A 20,023-nucleotide genomic window follows, 5' to 3' on the forward strand; every position below is an offset into this window, starting at 1 on the left:
TAACCAGGCATCTCTCTGCACGTGCCCCTGCCAGGCTGGGGAGGAGAACCCCACCGTCCAGCTGTTCGTGGTCAGTCTGAACGGGCCCCCTCACACTGTGGAGATGAAGAAGCCGGAGGACCCCCGCATCGGGTAGAGCATCTGCGCCACCTGCCCCTCCAGACAGCCACCACAGCTCTGCCATCGGTGCTGCTGTGGAGCAGGAAATGGCCAATTTCATTTTTGTAAAGAGCTAGCCTGGCACCACCCACCTCAGCTCAGTTTCCACTGAAATAGATACAGTAGATAGATACTATCATTGATCGCGAGGGAAATTCTAACAGTCTGAGAACAAATAACAGTCTGGAAACCCTATTCGGTATTACCAGTAGCGTTTGCTCGGACACTTTTTTGCTTTTCAGTCACTTTGTCTCAAGCTATGAAACAGTAATAGCAATGCCAGCTAGTATCAAAGAATTGTTATAGAAACAAAAAAAATGTGCATGTTTATACATCTGGTCTGGTACAACCAGGCTTGTAAAAAATAGCGCCAGTCTATTTTCTGTACCACATACAGAAGATGATAGGGGTAGCTCAGTGCCAGTCAGAAATGTTACCCCTGCAGCGATTGTGTCTTAGGTGTGATCAGTAAACGATACGTCTACTGGTCCGAGACTTTCCCATGACTATAAACAGCTGAAATGATCCACCTAACAGTGAAACCCAAACTGTATTTTGGTTGGGGTTATTTATTGTGACATCTCCCTTCCTGTGATTAACAGAGGTGAGTACTACATCACTATGGTGAGGTGGGCAACAAGTACCAAGCTGGCAGTCAACTGGCTGAACAGAGCCCAGAACAACTCCATCCTCACCCTGTGTGAAGCCACCACAGGGATCTGCACCAAGGTGAGTCTCTATTACACACACACACACACACACACACACACACACACACACACACACACACACACACACACACACACACACACACACACACACACACACACACACACACACACACACACGCACACACACACACACACACACACACACACACACACACACACACATGCCAACGATGTCCTACAACACAACACTCTTAAAACAAATGTGTTGGAAACAACACAAAATGTGTTAAAAACAACACAAAGTTGTGTTGTTTTCAGCACATTCATTCTAAGAGTGAATCTTCCACATGCTTTGTTTTGGATTTTATTCTTTAAAGTGGATTTGCCTTCTGCAATATAAGAATAGTATAAAAGAAAATACTGTAAGAGCATGACCCTGACATATACCCTGAATTGCCAGTGACAGATTTCCATATGACAATGCATGCTTTACACGTTCATGTTGAATTTCAATTCATTATTTATTTAGATAACGCATAATGTTCCCAAGTATCTGTGCAACTGCACCTGCTGCAAAGATTTCTGAACATGAAAGAGCGCAGACTGATTTGTTGAATTCCCGGTGTGTGGAGCCAACCTGTAGGTGTTGTTATTCACCGCGCGTTCCTCCTTCCCGACCCCCGCTGTGCGGAGTGAGATGGAACGGAAGTTAGATCAGCTGTCAGTCTGTGCTCGGATGGGCTATGACGTGTTTAGCGGGGTTTGGTGAATGGTAACGAACGGTCCATGTCCTCCTCTCCGCCCCCCCCACCCCCCCTTCCCTCAGAAACACGAGGACGAGAGCATGAGCTGGCTGCATCGACAGGTGGGTCACGGAGCAGAGACGGCAGGATTAGGAGGACTGCAGCGCCTGCATACGCGCACCAATCAGAACACAAAAACACAACACGGACGCTCACACAGCTCTCAGCACTCAATCAGCTGAAAGGAAAGCTGGAACGCGTGTTTGCGTATGAGTGTGTGCGTGTGGGTGGGTAGGCAGCATGCAGCATGCAGAAGATCAGCCTCTTAGTGTCTCTGTGTGTATTTCTTTTAAAAGATTGTTTGTGTGTGTATTTTTTTTAAAAGATTGTTTGTGTGTGTATTTCTTTTAAAAGATTGTTTGCTCCCCCCACACAAAAACACTTACAGGCAGCACATACACTCACATTCAGCTGCTATAGCCGTGCGTGTGCGTGTGTGTGTGTGTGTGTGTGTTTCCTTTAAAACATTGTTCACATTCCCTACACACACAAACACTCACATACGCACATCAATATTTCATTCTCAGAACGAAGCGCCGCTGTTTTCTGAAGATGGCCTCAAGTTCTTCTTTACCAGAGCGCAAGGGGGTGGAGGCAACTTTTTCCACATCACCATGTCATCTTCTCAGGTACACCCCACATGCACACACTCAAATCATAGCTAATATGACTCCACAGTCTACATGCACAGAGTCACAGATAGACAGAGAGGAATGATAGGATGTAACGTGATGTGTGTCATGTATACTGAATTGAATTGTATTGTGTTGTGATTCAGCCCAACAGCAGCATAGACACCCTGCAGTCGGTGACGTCGGGGAACTGGGACGTCACTCAGATTCTGGCCTACAGCAAGGACAGACAGCTCATGTGAGTCAGCCTCATGGTCAAGCACAACACTGACACTTACTGCCCCTGTAGATGCACTGCAGGTACTGACCTGGCATCAGCAGACGTGACGCTCATATTTCTGCTAATATGCAGCGCCCCTAAAACAGTGATAAGAAAATAATGCATGAAAAATATAGAATGGGCTAGTTTGGTGTATTGAGATGTATTGCACAAGCCCAAGAATATTCCAGCATGAATTGCATTGCAAAGTGTTATGTTCATGTATGACTGCCTTGGCTTTGCAGATACTTCCTGCGCACTGAGGAGGATGATCCAAGTCGAAGACACCTATACAGGTAAGAACACCCATCACACACACATACACACACACACACACAGACAGACACACGCACACACACACACACACACACACACACACACACACACACACACACACACACACACACACACACACACACACACACACACACACACACACACACACTTAAGCATTCGGCTCTGTCTCTAGCTGTCACCCACACCCTCTGGGAGCTCTGGTTGTTTAGATATGAAAGCCTATCAGGTGTCATCTTGTTTTGTCTTTGTACTGCAGTGCAGACACGTTTGCACCTTTCAACCGCCGCTGCCTGTCCTGTGATCTGAAGTGTGGCTACGTGAGTGGCTCCTTCAGCCCGGATACCCAGTACTTCCTGCTCAACTGCAAAGGTGAGAGCCTCACGTGTTCATCAGTTAACAAACATCTCATCCCTGCTCCACACATAATGCAAGAGCCCACTTCAGTATTTGTTTTCCCTAGTGCTGGATGTTGTACATTTGTTTGGTGGCTGTATCTAACATAATGTAGCATTGCAAATCATAAAACTCTTGACCACCGATATGATCTCAAGCTTCGAAGAGTGGAGTGCTCACACATCTACACAGTTTAAACAGGTGCTGGGTATAAGGCTTAGCCGACAATTGACAAATAAAAAGATACCCGCACACTTTTTCTATAAGCTCCCAGAGTGGTTTATTAGCAATGATAATCTGTTTCTATTAACAACATGTTGTTAATAAACCACTCTGGGAGCTTATAGAAACAGTGTGCGGGTATCTTTTTATTTTTTAATGATCTCAAGCTTCCCCATGATTACTGCTGCTGGTCAGTAACCCAGCATGGTCTGAAGCGCCATTTGGACACTGCCCAGGCGTCTTTGGCTGTCAGTGTGCTGTATCGGGGCTAATCCTGATGTTTTTGTGGTTGTGCGGCGTGTGCGTCAGCGCCTCCGGCACATTCATCACACAACATTATCCCTCCCGTGGCCTACGCCGTTCCCCAGTTGCCATGGGAGATGATTAGGTTAGAGCGAGCCGGCTGCAGGAGGCTGAGGGACCATGTGCCTCTTTTATTAATGGGCCGCAGCTCAGAGCGGAGCCGGGTCTGCCTGGACTAAATGTGATATGGTGTTCTGCTCAGATTTAAACACTCAGGGCTCCAGCACTGCTCTGCTCTGCACTGCGCGCCTCAGTAAACAGCACACTGGGACAGGCTTTTTATTATTTCCCTACATTAAACCTGGGCATGAAGATGCTGAGGGAAATGAAGGAGAGTTCTGCGGGTTTCGCAGTGCTCATTATGGCTGTGCCCTGATCTACTTGCTTCTCTCTATTTCTTCTCCCAGGTCCTGGGGTGCCCTACACGGCGGTGTACAGCGTGAGAGATGGACAGTTTCAGAGTAAGTGTTGGCGGCCTGGGCCCTGCGGCTGGGCTGTGGCTGGGCTGTGGCTGGGCTGTGGCTGGGCTGTGGCTGGGCTGCAGCTGGGCTGTGGCTGGGCTGTGGATGGGCTCTGGGATGGGCGAGAGTGCGCTGGGCTGTGGCTGGGCTGCAGCTGGGCTGTGGCTGGGCTGTGGCTGGGCTGTGGCTGGGCTGCAGCTGGGCTGTGGCTGGGCTGTGGCTGGGCTGTGGCTGGGCTGCAGCTGGGCTGTGGCTGGGCTGCAGCTGGGCTGTGGCTGGGCTGCAGCTGGGCTGTGGCTGGGCTGTGGCTGGGCTGCAGCTGGGCTGTGGCTTGGCTGGAGCTGCTGCAGCCTGGGCTGTGGCTGGGTTGTGGCTGGGCTGTGGCTGGGCTGGCGGGTTTCGCGGTGCTCATTATGGCTGTGCCCTGATCTACTTGCTTCTCTCTATTTCTTCTCCCAGGTCCTGGGGTGCCCTACACGGCGGTGTACAGCGTGAGAGATGGACAGTTTCAGAGTAAGTGTTGGCGGCCTGGGCCCTGCGGCTGGGCTGCGGCTGGGCTGTGGCTGGGTTGTGGCTGGGCTGTGGCTGGGCTGTGGCTGGGCTGCAGCTGGGCTGTGGCTGGGCTGTGGCTGGTGAGATGGGCTCTGGGATGGGCGAGTGTGCGCGTGGGACCGAGGCGGAACAAATCAGCTCAGGCTCAGGAAAGACGTGCACCGCGTGAGGAGACAGATACAGCTGTCCCCAGAGATGGCCTGACAGCCAGACAGCCCACATCCTTAGGGAGGTCTGGAGCACGGTGTAAACAGAGGGGGAGTGTGGGAGAGAGTGAGTGTGTGTGTGTGTGTGTGTGTGGGTGTGTGTGTGGGAGAGAGAGTGAGACAATGAGGGAAAGCTAGATAGGCAAAAAACACAAAGAGAGAGAGAGAGAGCAGAGAGAATATTTGCATGACAAAATGGTAGAGAAAGAAACACAGTGGGAAATCAAGACAGACAGAAAGAGTGAGCGAGAGAGAGAGAGAGAGAGAGAGAGATGCACACTTAGACATATCAATTATTGGAGGAGTGGGAACAGTGAGCTCGTCAGACGAAGCTGTCACGGCTCTTTCAGCGATGCCCCCTCACCTGCAGCACGTTACTGAGGCGGCCAGTAGAGTCACAGTCTGACAAGAGTGTGTGTTTGGTCAGTGTGCAGCCGTCTACATGCTGCAGGAGGCTCCAGTTCCGGTGGAGGAAGTGAAGACAACGTCTCTGCATGGAGTTGGCAGCAGCGCCCCCGAGAGAAATAAGCCTTAACAGCTTCTGTTCACAAATAAATACAGTACAGCATCTGTCTTGGGATAAGGTTTCTCCTCCTGATTAGTTTCCTGCGTGTTTTTCTCTGTCATTCTTCACAGGGTTGCTTGACGTGGAGACCAACGAGGCTTTGAACAGCACGGTCAACGATATGCAGATGCCCAAACTGGAATACAAGAACATCACAATAGACGGTCACAGTATGTATCTGCTCCTGTGCTGGTTTTGTTGTGTAACGCTATCTGGGGCTTTTGATGAGATTTCGCTCTGGTTTCCCCATGAGATAACAAACCCAAGCCTCTGGTAAATTCAATTTGCTGCTGTAACAATGGTTACGTAAGCAGATTAAAGGCAGAGAAAGTTCTCTATGCAGGAGGCACTTTTTTAGCACAATAACCACTCTCTCTCCTCCCCTTCACAGCCCTTCCTGTGCAGATCCTGAAGCCAGCTACGTTTATAGACACCGCACTCTATCCTTTACTGCTGGTTGTGTAAGTTTAATACAGCTCTCCGTCACAGCTCTAGCATTAGCCCACATTATATCAGATGCTGTGATTCTCAGTGATGGTATCACAGTGAAAACTAATAGAATGGATTGCTTTCACAACCATGCTATGTGTGTGTGTGTACCGGCCATTGTAACACTCTGATAACGAGTATTCTGCAGTGCTGTTGAAATGAGTAAAGAGCCTCTTCACCACTCCTCCTCTTCCCCTTCTCCCAAGCAGCGACGGCACACCCGGGAGTCAGCAGGTGTCGGAGCAGTTCCATGTGGACTGGACCTCGGTGCTGGTCAGCAGCTTCAACACCATCATCATGCGCTTCGATGGGCGAGGCAGCGGCTTCCGCGGCACCGACTTCCTGCACACGGTGCAGCGTCGGCTGGGCGCCCTGGAGAAGAGTGACCAGCTGGAGGCCCTCAGGTGCGGAGCCAGCGAGGGGACGGAAGGAGGAGAGGGGCGGGGCTACTTTAGGTCATTTCCAGGATAGGGCCGCAGATTTACTTCAGAATTTGGCCAGCAGTATCAGTCATTTTGTCTGCTTGTCAAATGCACTCTCTTTTCCTCCTTAGTCGAAGACATGGAGTAATGCCAGCTTAATTAAAGCCATTTGAAGTTCAGGTTTTTTTATTTGTTACATACACAGTTATGAACACTACACAACTTGCCGTGAAATGTGAAACTGGTACACTCCACAGCCTGGGCAGAATAGATAAGCGAAAACATTTTTTAAATTGTGTAATATATACTAATAATAATTACAATAACAAGTGCTGGAAATATTGAGTACAAGACAGAAACAAGCACATCTTTAAGTCCTGAGTCCTAGTGTAGCAGGCACGTCCGTATGAAAGAGTCTAATGACCTGAGGGAAGAAGCTCCTACTGAGCCACTCAGTTTTGGACATCAGACTGCAGAAACGCCTGCCTGATTTCAGGAAGCTGAACAGGCAGTTCTTGGGATGGGTGGGGTCCTTTCTAATTTTGACGGCTCTGGTACTGCATCGCCTGCAGTAAAAGTCTTGCAGAGAGGGCAGAGTTGTCCTGATGATGCGCTCAGCCAAACGTATCTTAGAGCAGATCAGAATTCCCCTGTTTCAATAAAGCGATTTTTAGCAAATTCTGATTAAGACAAAAAGAATCATTCACTCTATCGCTTAATGTGTTACATATAAAATAATGTTGTTTTTTGTACTTTACATTCATTGGCATGTCCCCATCTGTTGATGAGTGTGTGAAATGTACAGTAACATGTTTTGATTTGCCTTTCAGCATCATTGCTAAAGAGAGCTACATTGACAAGAGCCGGATGGGAGTGTATGGACAGGTAAGGCCGCCCCTCACATCACTCCAGGACAGGCTCTAGTGAAAGTAAATAAAGTGAATGTGGCGAAATGTTGAAACCAGGCCGCGCGCTCTGACCACCGAGCCCAAAATAAGCTTCCCGGCGGAGAGATCAGGTGCTCGAGCGCAGCTCTGATTCTGGGTCAGTGTCTGCTGGGATTAGCAGCAGCGGGCTTCGCTTCAAAGGCCCACAAGCACAGGCTTAGTCTGCACTCAGAAAATAGGGAAAAAACCTTCTTTCACTTCTCTCTCTCTCTTTCTCTCTCTCTCTCTCTCTCTCTTTCTCTCTCTCTCACTCTGTCTATCCCTCGCTCTCTCTCTTTCTCTCTCACTCTGTCTATCTCTCTGGCTCTCTCTCTTTCTCTATCTCTCTGTCTATCTCTCTGGCTCTCTCTCTTTCTCTATCTCTCTGATATCCTTTGTTATCACTTTTTTTCTTTCACTTCTGAGACATCCACTCCCTCTCCCATCCTTTTTCTAATCTGCCAGACACTTTCCTCTCCCTCTCTCCCTCTCCTCTCCCCCCTCTCTCTCTCTCTCCATCTCTCTCTCCCTCTCTCTCCCCCCCCCTCTCTCTCCCACTTGCTCTTTCTGTCTGTTGAGACATTCATTTAAATAGTCAGCAGTAAACCAGCCGTGCCCAGTGAAATGTCGAATGGTACAGCTCACCGCAGTCGCTGAGGCGTCTGTTTCCATGTAGCACTTCTCTTTACATGACGGCACGAATCTGTGGCGTTCTCACTTTCCCTACTTACAGGTCACTGGCCAATTTACGCTGACAGCATTTCATGTTTACAGAGTGAAGACGACTCAAGCTCCTGGGATTTAGTTTTTTTTTCCCTTCTGCGCTGCTTCCAAAGAGACTAAAATTGCAGTGATTTTCCCTAACAGAGGTGTGCCCTGGAGTTCTAGTGAATGACAAACACTTCCGTCCCCACTGGGTGGTTTTGGTATGATACATTAGCTGTGAAATCTGCTGTGAAATGTGTTAACTGGCTCAAAGTTAGAATCTAGAAGTTTCTTGGGGAAAAAACAGTGTTTCTGTTGAGAATCTCCCAGGAGAGAAAGTTGTGCAGCAGGAGTGCCTCCATGTTCTCATAAAACCATGGCCTCAAAAGTGTAGCCGTATGAATTCATCCTTTTTAGTGGTTTCTGAGAGCGGAGGGGAAAACAGTGCACAGGCGCCGCATCCTCAGAACCGCTGTGCACCACTGGTACCTTTTAAATTTAGACTTGCTTTGATCCAATACTGCCACTAAAATGAATTATTCAACCCAGTTTTTAAGCACCTAAGAAAACCCAAAGCACTCTCTCCTTTCCCCAGCCAAAAGTAGGCCATACCCTACCTATAGCGCTAGGGCAACAACAGTCCCCTAATCCTAGCAGTCAGCACGCCAGACAGTATATCCACCCATCTGTCTCTCAACCTAATGACTTTGATGCCTTCATAATTCAACCAAACGCTGGCATCCCATCACACGCACTAATGGCCAGCTCCATGCTGAAGATAGAGGACTTGTCTGACGGCCATTTGGCCGTAACTCACCGAGCGGCCGGCGGCAGCGTGGGCGTGTGCTCTGCTGTGGTGTCCGTCTGCTAAAGGCTGTGTTGGATGTGTGCAGGTGTACGGAGGGTTCGTGGCCAGCTTGCTGCTGAGCTCCGAGTTGTCAGAGCTGAAGTGTGGAGCGGCTGTCTCACCCATCACCGACTTCAACTTATACGGTGCAGTAGACTCTATCCCCAATCACTGACATTCACTCATATACATGTCAATAAGGTATTGTAGACCTTATCCCCAATCACTGACATTCAGTCATATACATGTCAGTTATAAGGTATTGTAGACTCTATCCCCAATCACTGACATTCACTCATATACATGTCAATAAGGTATTGTAGACCTTATCCCCAATCACTGACATTCAGTCATATACATGTCAGTTATAAGGTGTTGTAGACTCTATATATATATATAGTGGGGCAGCCGTGGCCTACTGGTTGGCACTTCGGACCTGTTACCGGAGGGTTGCCGGTTCGAACCCCGACCAATAGGCACGACTGAAGTGCCCTTGAGCAAGGCACCTAACCCCTCACTGCTCCCCGAGCACCACTGTTGATGCAGGCAGCTCACTGCGCCGGGATTAGTGTGTGCTTCACCTCACTGTGTGTACACTGTGTGCTGTGTGTGTTTCACTAATTCACGGATTGGGATAAATGCAGAGACCAAATTTCCCTCATGGGATCAAAAAAGTATATATACTTATACTTATATACTATAGTTATAAGGTGTTGTAGACTCTATCCCCAATCACTGACATTCACTCACATGTCAGTTATGAGGTGTTGTAGACTCTATCCCCAATCACTGACATTCACTCACATGTCAGTTATAAGGTGTTGTAGACTCTATCCCCAATTACATTCACTTATATACTCGTCTCTCATAGCCTACAGTGCTTAGACTCTATCCCCAATCACTAGCTGCTTACAGACCTAGGTGTAAGTCTGCATGTTCTGCCGCTGTCAAGCGGTTGGGCCGTATATCTGAACAATATCACCGGCCATTTGGAACTCCGAACTTAGCCGGCTCTTACACTACTTCCATCCTAGTATTTCCGACGGACATTATGTAAATGAGCTCATGTCTGAAAGAAGCGAAGAACATGCGGAGATTCTGTTCATGTGCGTGTTCAACCACATTCAACCTGTTCAACCTCACAGAGATCCTGTTCATGTGCGTCAGTGTTCACACATAATGTCCGCATGTTAGCATCATATCTGAATCACCTGAAGGGTGACAAAGATCCGTATATTCTGTGGAGGACATGTCTACTGACGCAAGCAGCTACTGACGTTCACTCATGTAGGGTCTTGTAGGGTCAATTACAGACAATTACTGACATCCACTCATGTGCATGTCAGTTATAAAGTGTATTGTATACTGTATCCCCAATTACTGACATTCACTCATGTACACGTCAGTCATTTTGAACAAGTGATGAGTACAATGAAGCTAGATATATATTATAGATAGCATCTGTGAAATATACATCTGAATGCATACTATATATTATTAGCAAGCATATTATGTGGTATTCTCACATGCTCATTAATTCACTGAGTTTTAGTCTCTCTCTCTCTGCACCTGTGTCTTCACAGGTAATTCACTATAGATGAACATACACCTTTACTAAAGTATACAAGTACATATCAGTCACCAAACATTTACCGGTACATTGCAGCCAGAAATGATTTGGATTGTGACACATGTTTAGCCTCAGTACTGAAGAGTACTGAAATGAATACCTGAGCACCCTGAAGTGTATGGATTCCCACACGCATTCACTATAAAGCTGCTTCCCGTCCTGTTGGCCTGCTCCACCTGCTCCCCGTCCTGTTGGCCTGCTCCACCTGCTCCCCGTCCTGTTGGCCTGCTCCACCTGCTCCACCTGCTCCCTGGGAGATCACTGATGTCTGTGGGTGGTGCAGGGTGCAGTAATGATGGCTAATGATAGCCATGTCACCTCTGTGCTGTCCTCCCTGCAGCCTCCGCGTTCTCCGAGAGGTACCTGGGCCTGAAGAAGACTAACCCACGGGCATACGAGGTACTGTGCAGCGACAGCTCGTTGTTGTTATATGACAAGCAGAGACGGTCAGAGCATCGCTGCACTTCTGACACACTCTCGGCTTTGCCTTTCCCCAACAGATGGCCAATTTAGAACACAGAACAGAGACGTTTCAGGATAAGAAGTACCTGCTTGTTCATCCGACAGCAGACGGTTTGTCTCTCTTCATAGATTTATTGCAAAGCTTTGTTTTGTGTCTCTCACGTGGTAGGAATACACAGGTTGTGTGGTAGAGGGCAGTGCAGGTCACTAGTCAGCCTTATGCTTTATTACTCAAGTACTTGAATATTCAAGTTCTCTCAGAGCTGTAGTTGTAATCATAGTCATGCTTTTACCAAAAAGCCCCTAGGATAAAAGAAAATGTATAAAATTCATTCATTCAAAAGTGACATTTTTATATTATCAGGGAAGAATAGCTGTAAGCAGCGGCATGATGTAATTATAATGTAATACCTTCTCTCCCATTTTTAGAGAAGGTCCATTTCCAGCACACGGCAAAATTCATCACCCAGTTAGTGGAGCGGCAGGCTAATTACACCCTCCAGGTAATGAAAGGCCACCTGTAATCAGAACATAACACATGACACCAAGATTTCTCAGTGATTTGCATCAGAGGCCAATTCACATGTCCAATGTTTAGTTTATGAATGGTTATTAAAACTTTGATGTTCTGCCTTACAACACAGTAGCTGTTAGCTACAACCTGAATGGGAAAAGATTGGATCAGAAATCTGCTGTTGTTAATATGGCACCTGTTTAAAAAAAAAACATTCCAATCTTCAGCTCAGATCAGATAAACTGTATTGTCCCCGGGGAGGGGCAATAGACAACAGTTCAGTTAATGGCCAAAGCGCACATAATGACCAAAGCACACGTTGTCATGATGAATGACAAATACCAATTGCAGAGGTATGGGAGCAACTTCAGTTCACATCACATGTGGGACTGTGCAGGATTTGAATTCTGTCTCTTGTCCCTCAGATCTATCCTGACGAGGGCCACTATCTGCACAGCCCCAGCTTCAAGCAGCATCTGAGCCAGTCGCTGGTCAACTTCTTTGAGGAGTGTTTCCGGCCGCCAGAAATCCTGACCGAGGAGGACCTGGAACAGGACATCGAGGACGACGTCTAAAAGGACCTCCCCGGTCACCCCCACCCCCATCTCCCCTCCAACAGCACACCCCCAACCCCACCCTCCAGTATGCAGCACCCCCCACCCACAAACCCCCCATACGCCCACCCCCCCCACGTCCCGTCCCTCCTCACCGCCCCAGCACACACACATGGATGGGGGTGTCCCTCAGCATCTGCATGCATTGACACAACATTGAATCCTCTTTTGGCAGCGATGGTGCAATAGCAGTGGGGATGGTGGCCTGAGAGGGACAAAAGAGATGATCTGCTATACTCTCTGTATTGTTTTCCCCCCCCCCCCATTTTTCAATCCCCATCATGGAAACCCCCTATGATATGCTGGGTACAGAGCGCCCTCTTGTGGGAAGTGGTGGAAGTGGAATGGATGGAACAGAGGGATTGCCAGGGGGATTTTTATGATTCTCTTCAAGGACACTGTAGCACACACAATCCTGTCATGCTCAAAACAGACTGCATCCAGGATCCAGGGACTTCATCCTGGCATCCATCTCCTCCCATTTGTTTCTGCAGTAAACCTTGTGCTCGTCATGATGACATGACAAGAAACCTTCAAGCTTCATTCCAGTCCTGTCCTTATTATTGAATTTCTTGTACCGTCAAGTTTGTTGCAGTACCGTAGCTTTAAATTGGTGTGCGATATGGTTGTGCAGGTTTATTACTGGTCATTAATAAGGGCACAATAACAGTCAGAGGACCAATCACAAGACGAGCTTGATTTGTTCTCTAGTTTCCAAGCGTGTTAATTTGTACTTACTGCGGCCCACTGAATTGTGGAGAATCCAAGAGTGTTGTTTTAGTCACTGTGCCTTACTGGGTATGTTCTATACTTATCGGGTTGTCTCCTTGAATGCAACATGTTTTGTGGAAAGTATTTTAAAAATGATAAGGCCAATAACGTTGACATGTGCACTGAATTGAAATGTCATGTGTGCATTTTCTGCCACGTTATAATTTCCTCAACCGTCCGAGCTCTAATAATTAGCACAAGAGTTAAGGCAACGTCTCATGAACTGTATAATTTGGCATGGGTGTGACAGACAGAAGTTTGTTTTTAATTCCGTTTTCTTTCAGTAAGTATACGTGTTGTAACCTTTGACAGCTTGAATGTCCTCCTGTATTTCCTCTTCATTTAATATTGTAAGACCCAGTCTTGTCTACTGATGTACAAATGTGTAGATTACAAACATGGTTTTCGGTCCTGATAGACGTGTGTAACTTGTACATATAAAGCATTTTGAAGGGAACTCAGAAGTGTTCTCATTTTTGTCTCACTCCATGTACAGGATTGCAGCTGTAACAGACAAGACGGTTTCCGCCCACTATTTCACAAGGTCATACTGCCCTCTACTGGTGAAAAGAAAATAACCCATTTAAGGCTTTAGAATGGGTTAGCCTTGAGGGCATTTAATGATCAATATACAGGACATACTACAATTAATTGAATCATATAATGTATCTTTTTCACTCACATATAACATATCAGTCCATCAGTGAGAGGGACAGCATTCCCCAGTCTCTAAACAGAAGTTTGTGAAGCAGGACACGAGGCATTGGTCAGACATGAAGGGTTTTTATTGTCCAGTGTTCTCAGGAGGCTCGCGCCCACTCGCAGAGTGGACCCGGCTTGGTACAAACGGTCAAGGCAGAATGGATGCCGAGCAGGATTGGGCGAGTTACCCCCTTTCTGCCCTCCCTTCAACCCCCCCCCCCCCCCCATGATAAGACCACTACTGTCCATCTCACCACCACCCCCCAACCTCCCTGAGGCCAAGTCCTTGACACCCCCTGAGCAGGTGCTAAGACATGAGCCCCTGCCATGGAAACAAATGGAAGAAAGGAAGAGAAACAATAAAAAGAAAGAAAGCAGCTAAAACATGGAATAGATATGTACATTTAAGTTACTTATTTTACATCGGAAAATCCAAAATTCAAGTTCCATTACAGAGAGCAAACACAAAATCAAATTGAATAATAATAATAATAATAATAAAAAATGAAAATGAACCAAAAAAAGTGTCATGTATAAAAAGGTATTAAGACCCAAGCGGAATGCTTACGGAATGGAAGCTCCCGTGTTTGATTTTCCATGTATGGAATAGTTCTGGAAAATTTCTCTTGTTGATAAAATGTCATCTTTCACAGTACATGTTGGTGAAGTACATGTCAGTACAGAAAGACAGTATGGCACCCTTACTGACCCCAAATCAGTTCAATAGGAGGCACTTTTCATTCATCAAACAGCATTTCTTTTAACCTTTTTTCCCATATACCAATTCTTTTCCTTCTTTTTTTTTTTAATCCAATTCATGTTTGCAGTCCATTGTAAAGTATAGTGTCATGGTATACAACAAGCCTGTTCACAAATACACCACTGCATAAGTGGGAAGTGACTCATTTTTGTCCATATTATGTGTCAGTTACTATAGTGTCATACAAAAATGTTTTGTTTTACATTTTTCCTAAATTCAATTCAATTCATTTTTAAAGCTTTAAAAGAGTCAAGTCTGGTTCCTGCAACACCCAGTCAGAAGCCAACCTCCACAGCACACACACAACAACCCCACTGAAGGCCTAGCGAGAAAAAACATCTGCAAAGACCACACTTCAAGTAGAGAGAGAGAAAGAGGGGGGGGGATATGTACACTTAATTTCCTGAAAGAGGTGAGCACACTACCAACTCTGCTTTTTAGTTCGGTAAGAACAGCAAGCACATTCTTCATTTGGTTACCTAGAAGCACACAGGGAGACAACCCTCTGGGACCTCCTTTCATTTTCAAAGCTAAGAAAATGGATTCCTCCAGCAATACTTTTACAACACTATGCACCAGTCCTTTTGTAAAAAAAAAAGAAAAGAACATCCTAATCCATCCATAGTGTGACCTACTTTGTCATCTTTATAACCCTAAAATATCTCTCAACAAATCCTCTCGCCCCCACCATCCCCAAACAAAACTCCAATCTTCTTGCCATCCTTTCACAGTCTACACACGTTCTCCCAGCGCAACCTTCAAGTCTTCCAGCCACACGAGGGTTCAGAGTCGGAGGATCCCGCTGAGGGGCCCGTGGCATGAGGAGTGGTTCTGGGGGAGGAAAGGAATGAGGAGGACACACTACCGGCCACTGCTGTGCTGTCCGTCCCCTTTGTCCTCGCTGATTCTGACGAGGACCCAGTGTGTGCCGGGAGCCAGCGAGGACGCCGCTCCCGGCTACACGTAGTACCCTTTGCCGTTAGTGTCCACAGACGTACACCACGTACACAAAGACACCTCGCGGTGTGAATTCATTCACATGCGACACGCACGCAAACACACACAGAGCAATTCATTAGATAAGGTTTTGAACCATCAAACACACTCACCCATCGCATCTCCTCACAAATACCACACCACATCCCATTCACACACACACACACACACAAACACAAGAACATGCATACTCTCACAGGTACTGATAGAAACGCGAGCGGACCACTTGCGAGTTAGACAGTTTCTGGGGGTGCGCGTCGGCGCCCAGGCTAAGGCTCTTTCCCTGGCCAGAGGGGCCGTCCCCGTTGGTTAGCCCGCCATCGGCCTCCGGGCAGTCGTGGGCCAGGCCCTGGAGCGTCTGCGAGGAGGACGAGGACGAGGCGGCGCCCAGCAGGCTGACCTCAGGGTTGCTGACCCGGTGGTGTCGCTCGCGGACGATCCAGTCGCGGATGGAGAAGTCCTGCGAGCTGCACTTGGGCTTGAGCCGGTCGACAGCCGACAACGGCGACGGCTCACCCAACACGGTCAGCTCGGCGAAGTCCCGCTGGCCGCCCATGGTGTGCCGCCGGCGGATGTTGCCCTTGCGCTTGGCACGCGTCTCCGGCGAGCGCCCGACACCGAACATGTCGTCGGCCGACGAGCGCAGCCGGAACTTGAGGCGGTCGGTGATCTTGATTCGCCAGACCGGGTTGTCGGCGGGGACTCCCAGTCCGGCGGGTCCGCGCGCTTGTCAGCCGGGTCCAGGCTTGCTCTTCCTCCATGGCAGCGCTGGGACGAGGGAGTTCAGGGCAGGGACGAGCGTCTCTTGCCGCGCCGAGCCGCTGCCAGCCGAGTGGCCTCCCGCTCGCCACGCCCGCTCTCCGACGCCGACGACTCGCTGTCCGTCTTCTGCCGGTGGTCTTCTTGCTTGGCGTGTCGCCGGGCGATGAGCCGCCAGGTTATTGCCAGGCAGCTCCCGCTTGGCCACATCAGCGGGCGGTTCGATCGCCGACGAGCGCCTGTCCTCTTGGCGAGGGGCCCCGTCTCCTCCCGGCTCACGGCAAACACCGACAGGTCGCTCTCGCTGTCCGTCTCCATGGGCCGGCCCTCGCTCACCAGCCGCTGCCTCCGCCGCCGGGCATGCCGGCGGCCCAGCGTGGGGCCGCGGCCGCTGTTCTCGGCGCCCACCATGTGGCTCGGGCTCATGATGGAGCTGCCCTGCCGCCACCGCCATGAAGGTCATGGAGGAGGTGGTGGAGTAGTCGGAGGTGATGGAGCACCGTGCCGGGTCGGCTCGGGCCCCAGCCCCTCAGCCTGCGTCCAGTCCAGCTGGGATCCTGCCGCGCTGGCGCACCGGACGCCCCACGGAGGCCTGCGAGCTGGTGCTGTTGAGCGTGCCCAGGTCCGACGTGCAGCCCTCGTCGCAGGCCGACGACACCTGGTCCGACAGCGAGCACTGCCGGACCGCCTGCATGCGGTAGCTCAGGGTGGGGGACGAGCCGGGCTTGGGCGAGGGGCAGGGGTAAGCCTCGGGTGGCTGGACGGGGGCGTCCACGCCTGAAAGTGGGGGGGTGCCGGGGCTCTGCTCCAGCCGGGCTGGCTCTGGCGGCTCGCCGACGCCGGCCACTGCCTCGGGCGCCCCCCCTGCCACCCTGGCCTTCATCCTCCTCCTCCTCCTCGTCCTCGTCTCCTGGGCCCTCCTCGGGCTGCTGCGGCCAGGCCGGCTGGGCGCTCTGCTCCTGGGACTCCTTCTTGGGGAAGAGAACGTCGAGGTCGTCGTCCGAGCTGCTGGGCTGCGGCTTGTCTTTGGGCTTCTTGCGCTTGCGGCTGGCGAAGATGGAGGAGCGCAGCAGCTCCCGGCTGTACTGGTCCTTCCCAGAACCCCACGAGCCCTGGAGGGGAGACGAGAGAACCGTCAGACACGGACGCACGCGCACACACACACTCTCACTCTCCGATACACACACAGCATGACATGCACAGGCAACCCTTACTCTTAACTGCTACCATAGAGTTCAAAAGAGAAAGGAGGAAATTGAGAGGAAGATTGAGAAGAACACTCACATTGCACGGTACCTCGGAGTTTGTCCGGTATGCTTAAAACACTTTCAGACCTTTAGTTTTTTAAACTTTACTGGGAATATACTCAAGATATGTTCAGTTCCGTACTAGCCAAACCAGAGGAACAATATGGATGGCATGATGACGCTCTACAGCCAAATGTAAGTATTGAGTCAGCATAAAAGGCAGAGCCAACTAAAGATTTATTAGGAAGTAACATCTGGTGGCCAAGCCAAGTAATGGTAGCCAAGCCAAGTATGCTGAAGTGAAGAGGTGGACTGCATATTACTAGTCGTCCAAAGAGCTGGACAAAAGCATATATGTTAAAGTATAATGTCAAATGGATCACTAATGGATAATTTGCCATGTTCATAAATGGTACTCCATGGCAAGGAAGTTGCAGGAAGCAATCTAAGCACATTAAACGAGCCGACTATGCAGTCAGGTGCGTGCTGAGCTTTGCAGCAATGGCCAGGAAACAGAATGGTTTTCGGCCACTGATATCCCATGTGTCATACCCATTTCAGTATCAGTGTCTGTAAGCTACCGGTGGTCTCTTGCGGGCAAGGAAAATGACTTGCCCCTACTTTTCACACCTGCAGAGGCACAGGTCAAAAGAACAGAGTCTAGGCATGCATGTCATTCAGGTAGAAACTTTGATGGAAATCTTGTCCTAAATACTGTCCAACAAGACATCTTAAAAAGTTATCCCTCTTCAAATAACTTCATTTCAGAATCACAGTATGTTCTGCTTTCACTTTGCCTACTCCCAATTGTATTAGGACACAGAAACGGTTTTGGCTCACTGCATTTAACTTGGTTACTCAGTGAATGGCATGAAACTTTTAAATCTAGTCCTTGCTACGTCATCTTTGGGAGAAAAAGATTTTCATCAGCAATGGGCCTAAATATGATACATAAAGGCATGCAATTCATGGACACACCCACACACACACATAAAATAGGGGTTTTAAAAGTACTCTCAATACTCAAAACCCACTTTTTGAAGACTTTCCACACTTTACCAGCCATGTGACTGTACACCACAGATGACGCATGACACATAAAGGTCTTACCTTGGATTTGGCAGAATCACTGGCTGAGTCTGTGGACAAGAGGGGGAAAAAACACAGGTGTGAGAAGGCGACTTCGGGGGGACCTGAAATCCTGCCTACTGTAAAGCTACACACACACACACACAGGAGGAGCAGAAGACAGAGGAAGCCAGAACACCAAGAAAATGCCAGTCAGAGGGAGACGTCCGTCAGAGAAGACCCCAGCCACAACAAAGGCAGCTTAGGTAGAGGGAGAGATGAAGAGTGATGAGGAGAGGCGATGATGATGATGATGATGATGATGGTCATGTGAGGAAGCTCTTAGGAGGTGTGGGTTGGGCGTGAGGAGGTATGGAGGGAGGGTGGAGAGGGGGATATGGAGGGAGGGTGGAGAGGGGGATATGGAGGGTGGAGAGGGGGTATGGAGGGAGGGTGGAGAGGGGGATATGGAGGGAGGGTGGAGAGGGGGATATGGAGAGAGGGGATATGGAGGGAGGGTGGAGAGGGGGATATGGAGAGAGGGTGGAGAGAAGAGGAAACCCGACAGAGAGAGAGTGCTGCGCTACACAGGGAAGTAGCTCATGCACACACAACCACAGACAGGACAGACAAACCAACAGACACAGCGCCAGACAGACAGACAGACACAGACAGACAGAAGCAGCTCATAGGCACACAGATCCACCACGCAGCCACAAGACTGAGGGGCATTCTTTCCCAAGTCATAGACACCATGGCACGGATCACAACTCCAGACACCTAGTCACAGGACGCAACAGTACAGCCAGTGGGGGAGGGGGCATTGGGGGTGGGTGGGAGCCGCTGTGGAGGTTGGCCGTATGGCTACAATGGCCAGCTGGGGACACTGACTGCCCTCACCTCCACAAACTGACCTCACATACTGGGCATACAAGCTCCACAAACTGACCTTACATACTGGGCATACGAGCTCCACAAACTGACTCTGCCCTGAAGACAAATAAAAGTCCACTTGACCCAGAAGTATGGCATGGCCTGTTGGCAGTAAGTTTGGTCTCTTAACACTCAACAGGCTGCAGATGTTATCTCAACGGTGCTTAGCTGTGTGAGAATGGTGGAGGCCAGTCATTTCCTGTCCTTCCCTGGACCTAACTGGGCACAGTCCTCAGACGTTACTGCAGAGCAGCCTAGACAAGTCTTCAAGCAAGACTCCTAACGTTACAGGTGAAGAGGGGGATTAGGCCAAGATACTGAGGACCTTCAAAACAGTGTCTTACAGTCCGTAGTCTCTCCATTAGGATCATCCTCTTGTCCCGCTCAACCATTCCACCTCCCCCTCTTCTTCTAACCTGCTGTTCCAACTCATTAACAACTGAATCTTCCATTCTGTATACCTTGCAGCCTCAGTCTTCTCCCTCTCTCTCCCCCTCTCTCACTCTAAAGTGAAAAGCCAGTTGAGCCCCCCACACTCCCCCACACCTTTTTTCATTTTGTATTTTTTTTTTTTTGGAGACAGCATGACAGTTATGCCACATGACGGTTGGGGCGGCGAGGCACCCGGCCGACCATACCGTGCTAGTTCTCCCCG

General features: G+C 49.2%; 2 protein-coding genes across 5 annotated transcripts in view; one reads left to right on the plus strand and one right to left on the minus strand.

Annotated features, from left to right (window-relative positions):
- LOC125307926 (dipeptidyl aminopeptidase-like protein 6) overlaps window positions 1-12,160 on the plus strand; it is a 120,156-nt gene extending 107,996 nt beyond the window's left edge. For all 4 annotated transcript variants that reach the window (XM_048264074.1, XM_048264066.1, XM_048264060.1 and 1 more), the window contains 17 exons: window positions 35-132; window positions 762-888; window positions 1,657-1,695; window positions 2,161-2,262; window positions 2,412-2,503; window positions 2,770-2,820; window positions 3,078-3,190; window positions 4,147-4,200; window positions 5,595-5,693; window positions 5,915-5,984; window positions 6,222-6,416; window positions 7,265-7,319; window positions 8,959-9,058; window positions 10,883-10,941; window positions 11,043-11,115; window positions 11,434-11,507; window positions 11,944-12,160. In XM_048264074.1, coding sequence (XP_048120031.1) covers window positions 35-132; window positions 762-888; window positions 1,657-1,695; window positions 2,161-2,262; window positions 2,412-2,503; window positions 2,770-2,820; window positions 3,078-3,190; window positions 4,147-4,200; window positions 5,595-5,693; window positions 5,915-5,984; window positions 6,222-6,416; window positions 7,265-7,319; window positions 8,959-9,058; window positions 10,883-10,941; window positions 11,043-11,115; window positions 11,434-11,507; window positions 11,944-12,093 — 1,551 coding nt within the window. In that variant the 3' untranslated portion in view covers window positions 12,094-12,160. The remainder of the gene's footprint in view (window positions 1-34; window positions 133-761; window positions 889-1,656; window positions 1,696-2,160; window positions 2,263-2,411; window positions 2,504-2,769; window positions 2,821-3,077; window positions 3,191-4,146; window positions 4,201-5,594; window positions 5,694-5,914; window positions 5,985-6,221; window positions 6,417-7,264; window positions 7,320-8,958; window positions 9,059-10,882; window positions 10,942-11,042; window positions 11,116-11,433; window positions 11,508-11,943) is intronic.
- A 1,711-nt stretch (window positions 12,161-13,871) lies between these two features.
- The window catches only part of arhgap21b (Rho GTPase activating protein 21b), a 69,327-nt gene continuing 63,175 nt past the window's right edge, over window positions 13,872-20,023 (minus strand). The window contains 5 exon segments of the mRNA XM_048259226.1: window positions 13,872-16,087; window positions 16,171-16,558; window positions 16,695-16,877; window positions 16,933-17,232; window positions 18,478-18,645. Of these exon segments, the coding sequence (XP_048115183.1) occupies window positions 15,555-16,087; window positions 16,171-16,558; window positions 16,695-16,877; window positions 16,933-17,232; window positions 18,478-18,645 (1,572 nt within the window). The 3' untranslated portion in view covers window positions 13,872-15,554.

The sequence above is a fragment of the Alosa alosa genome, chromosome 1, assembly GCF_017589495.1.
Source record: "Alosa alosa isolate M-15738 ecotype Scorff River chromosome 1, AALO_Geno_1.1, whole genome shotgun sequence".
NCBI classification, from domain to species: domain Eukaryota; kingdom Metazoa; phylum Chordata; class Actinopteri; order Clupeiformes; family Clupeidae; genus Alosa; species Alosa alosa.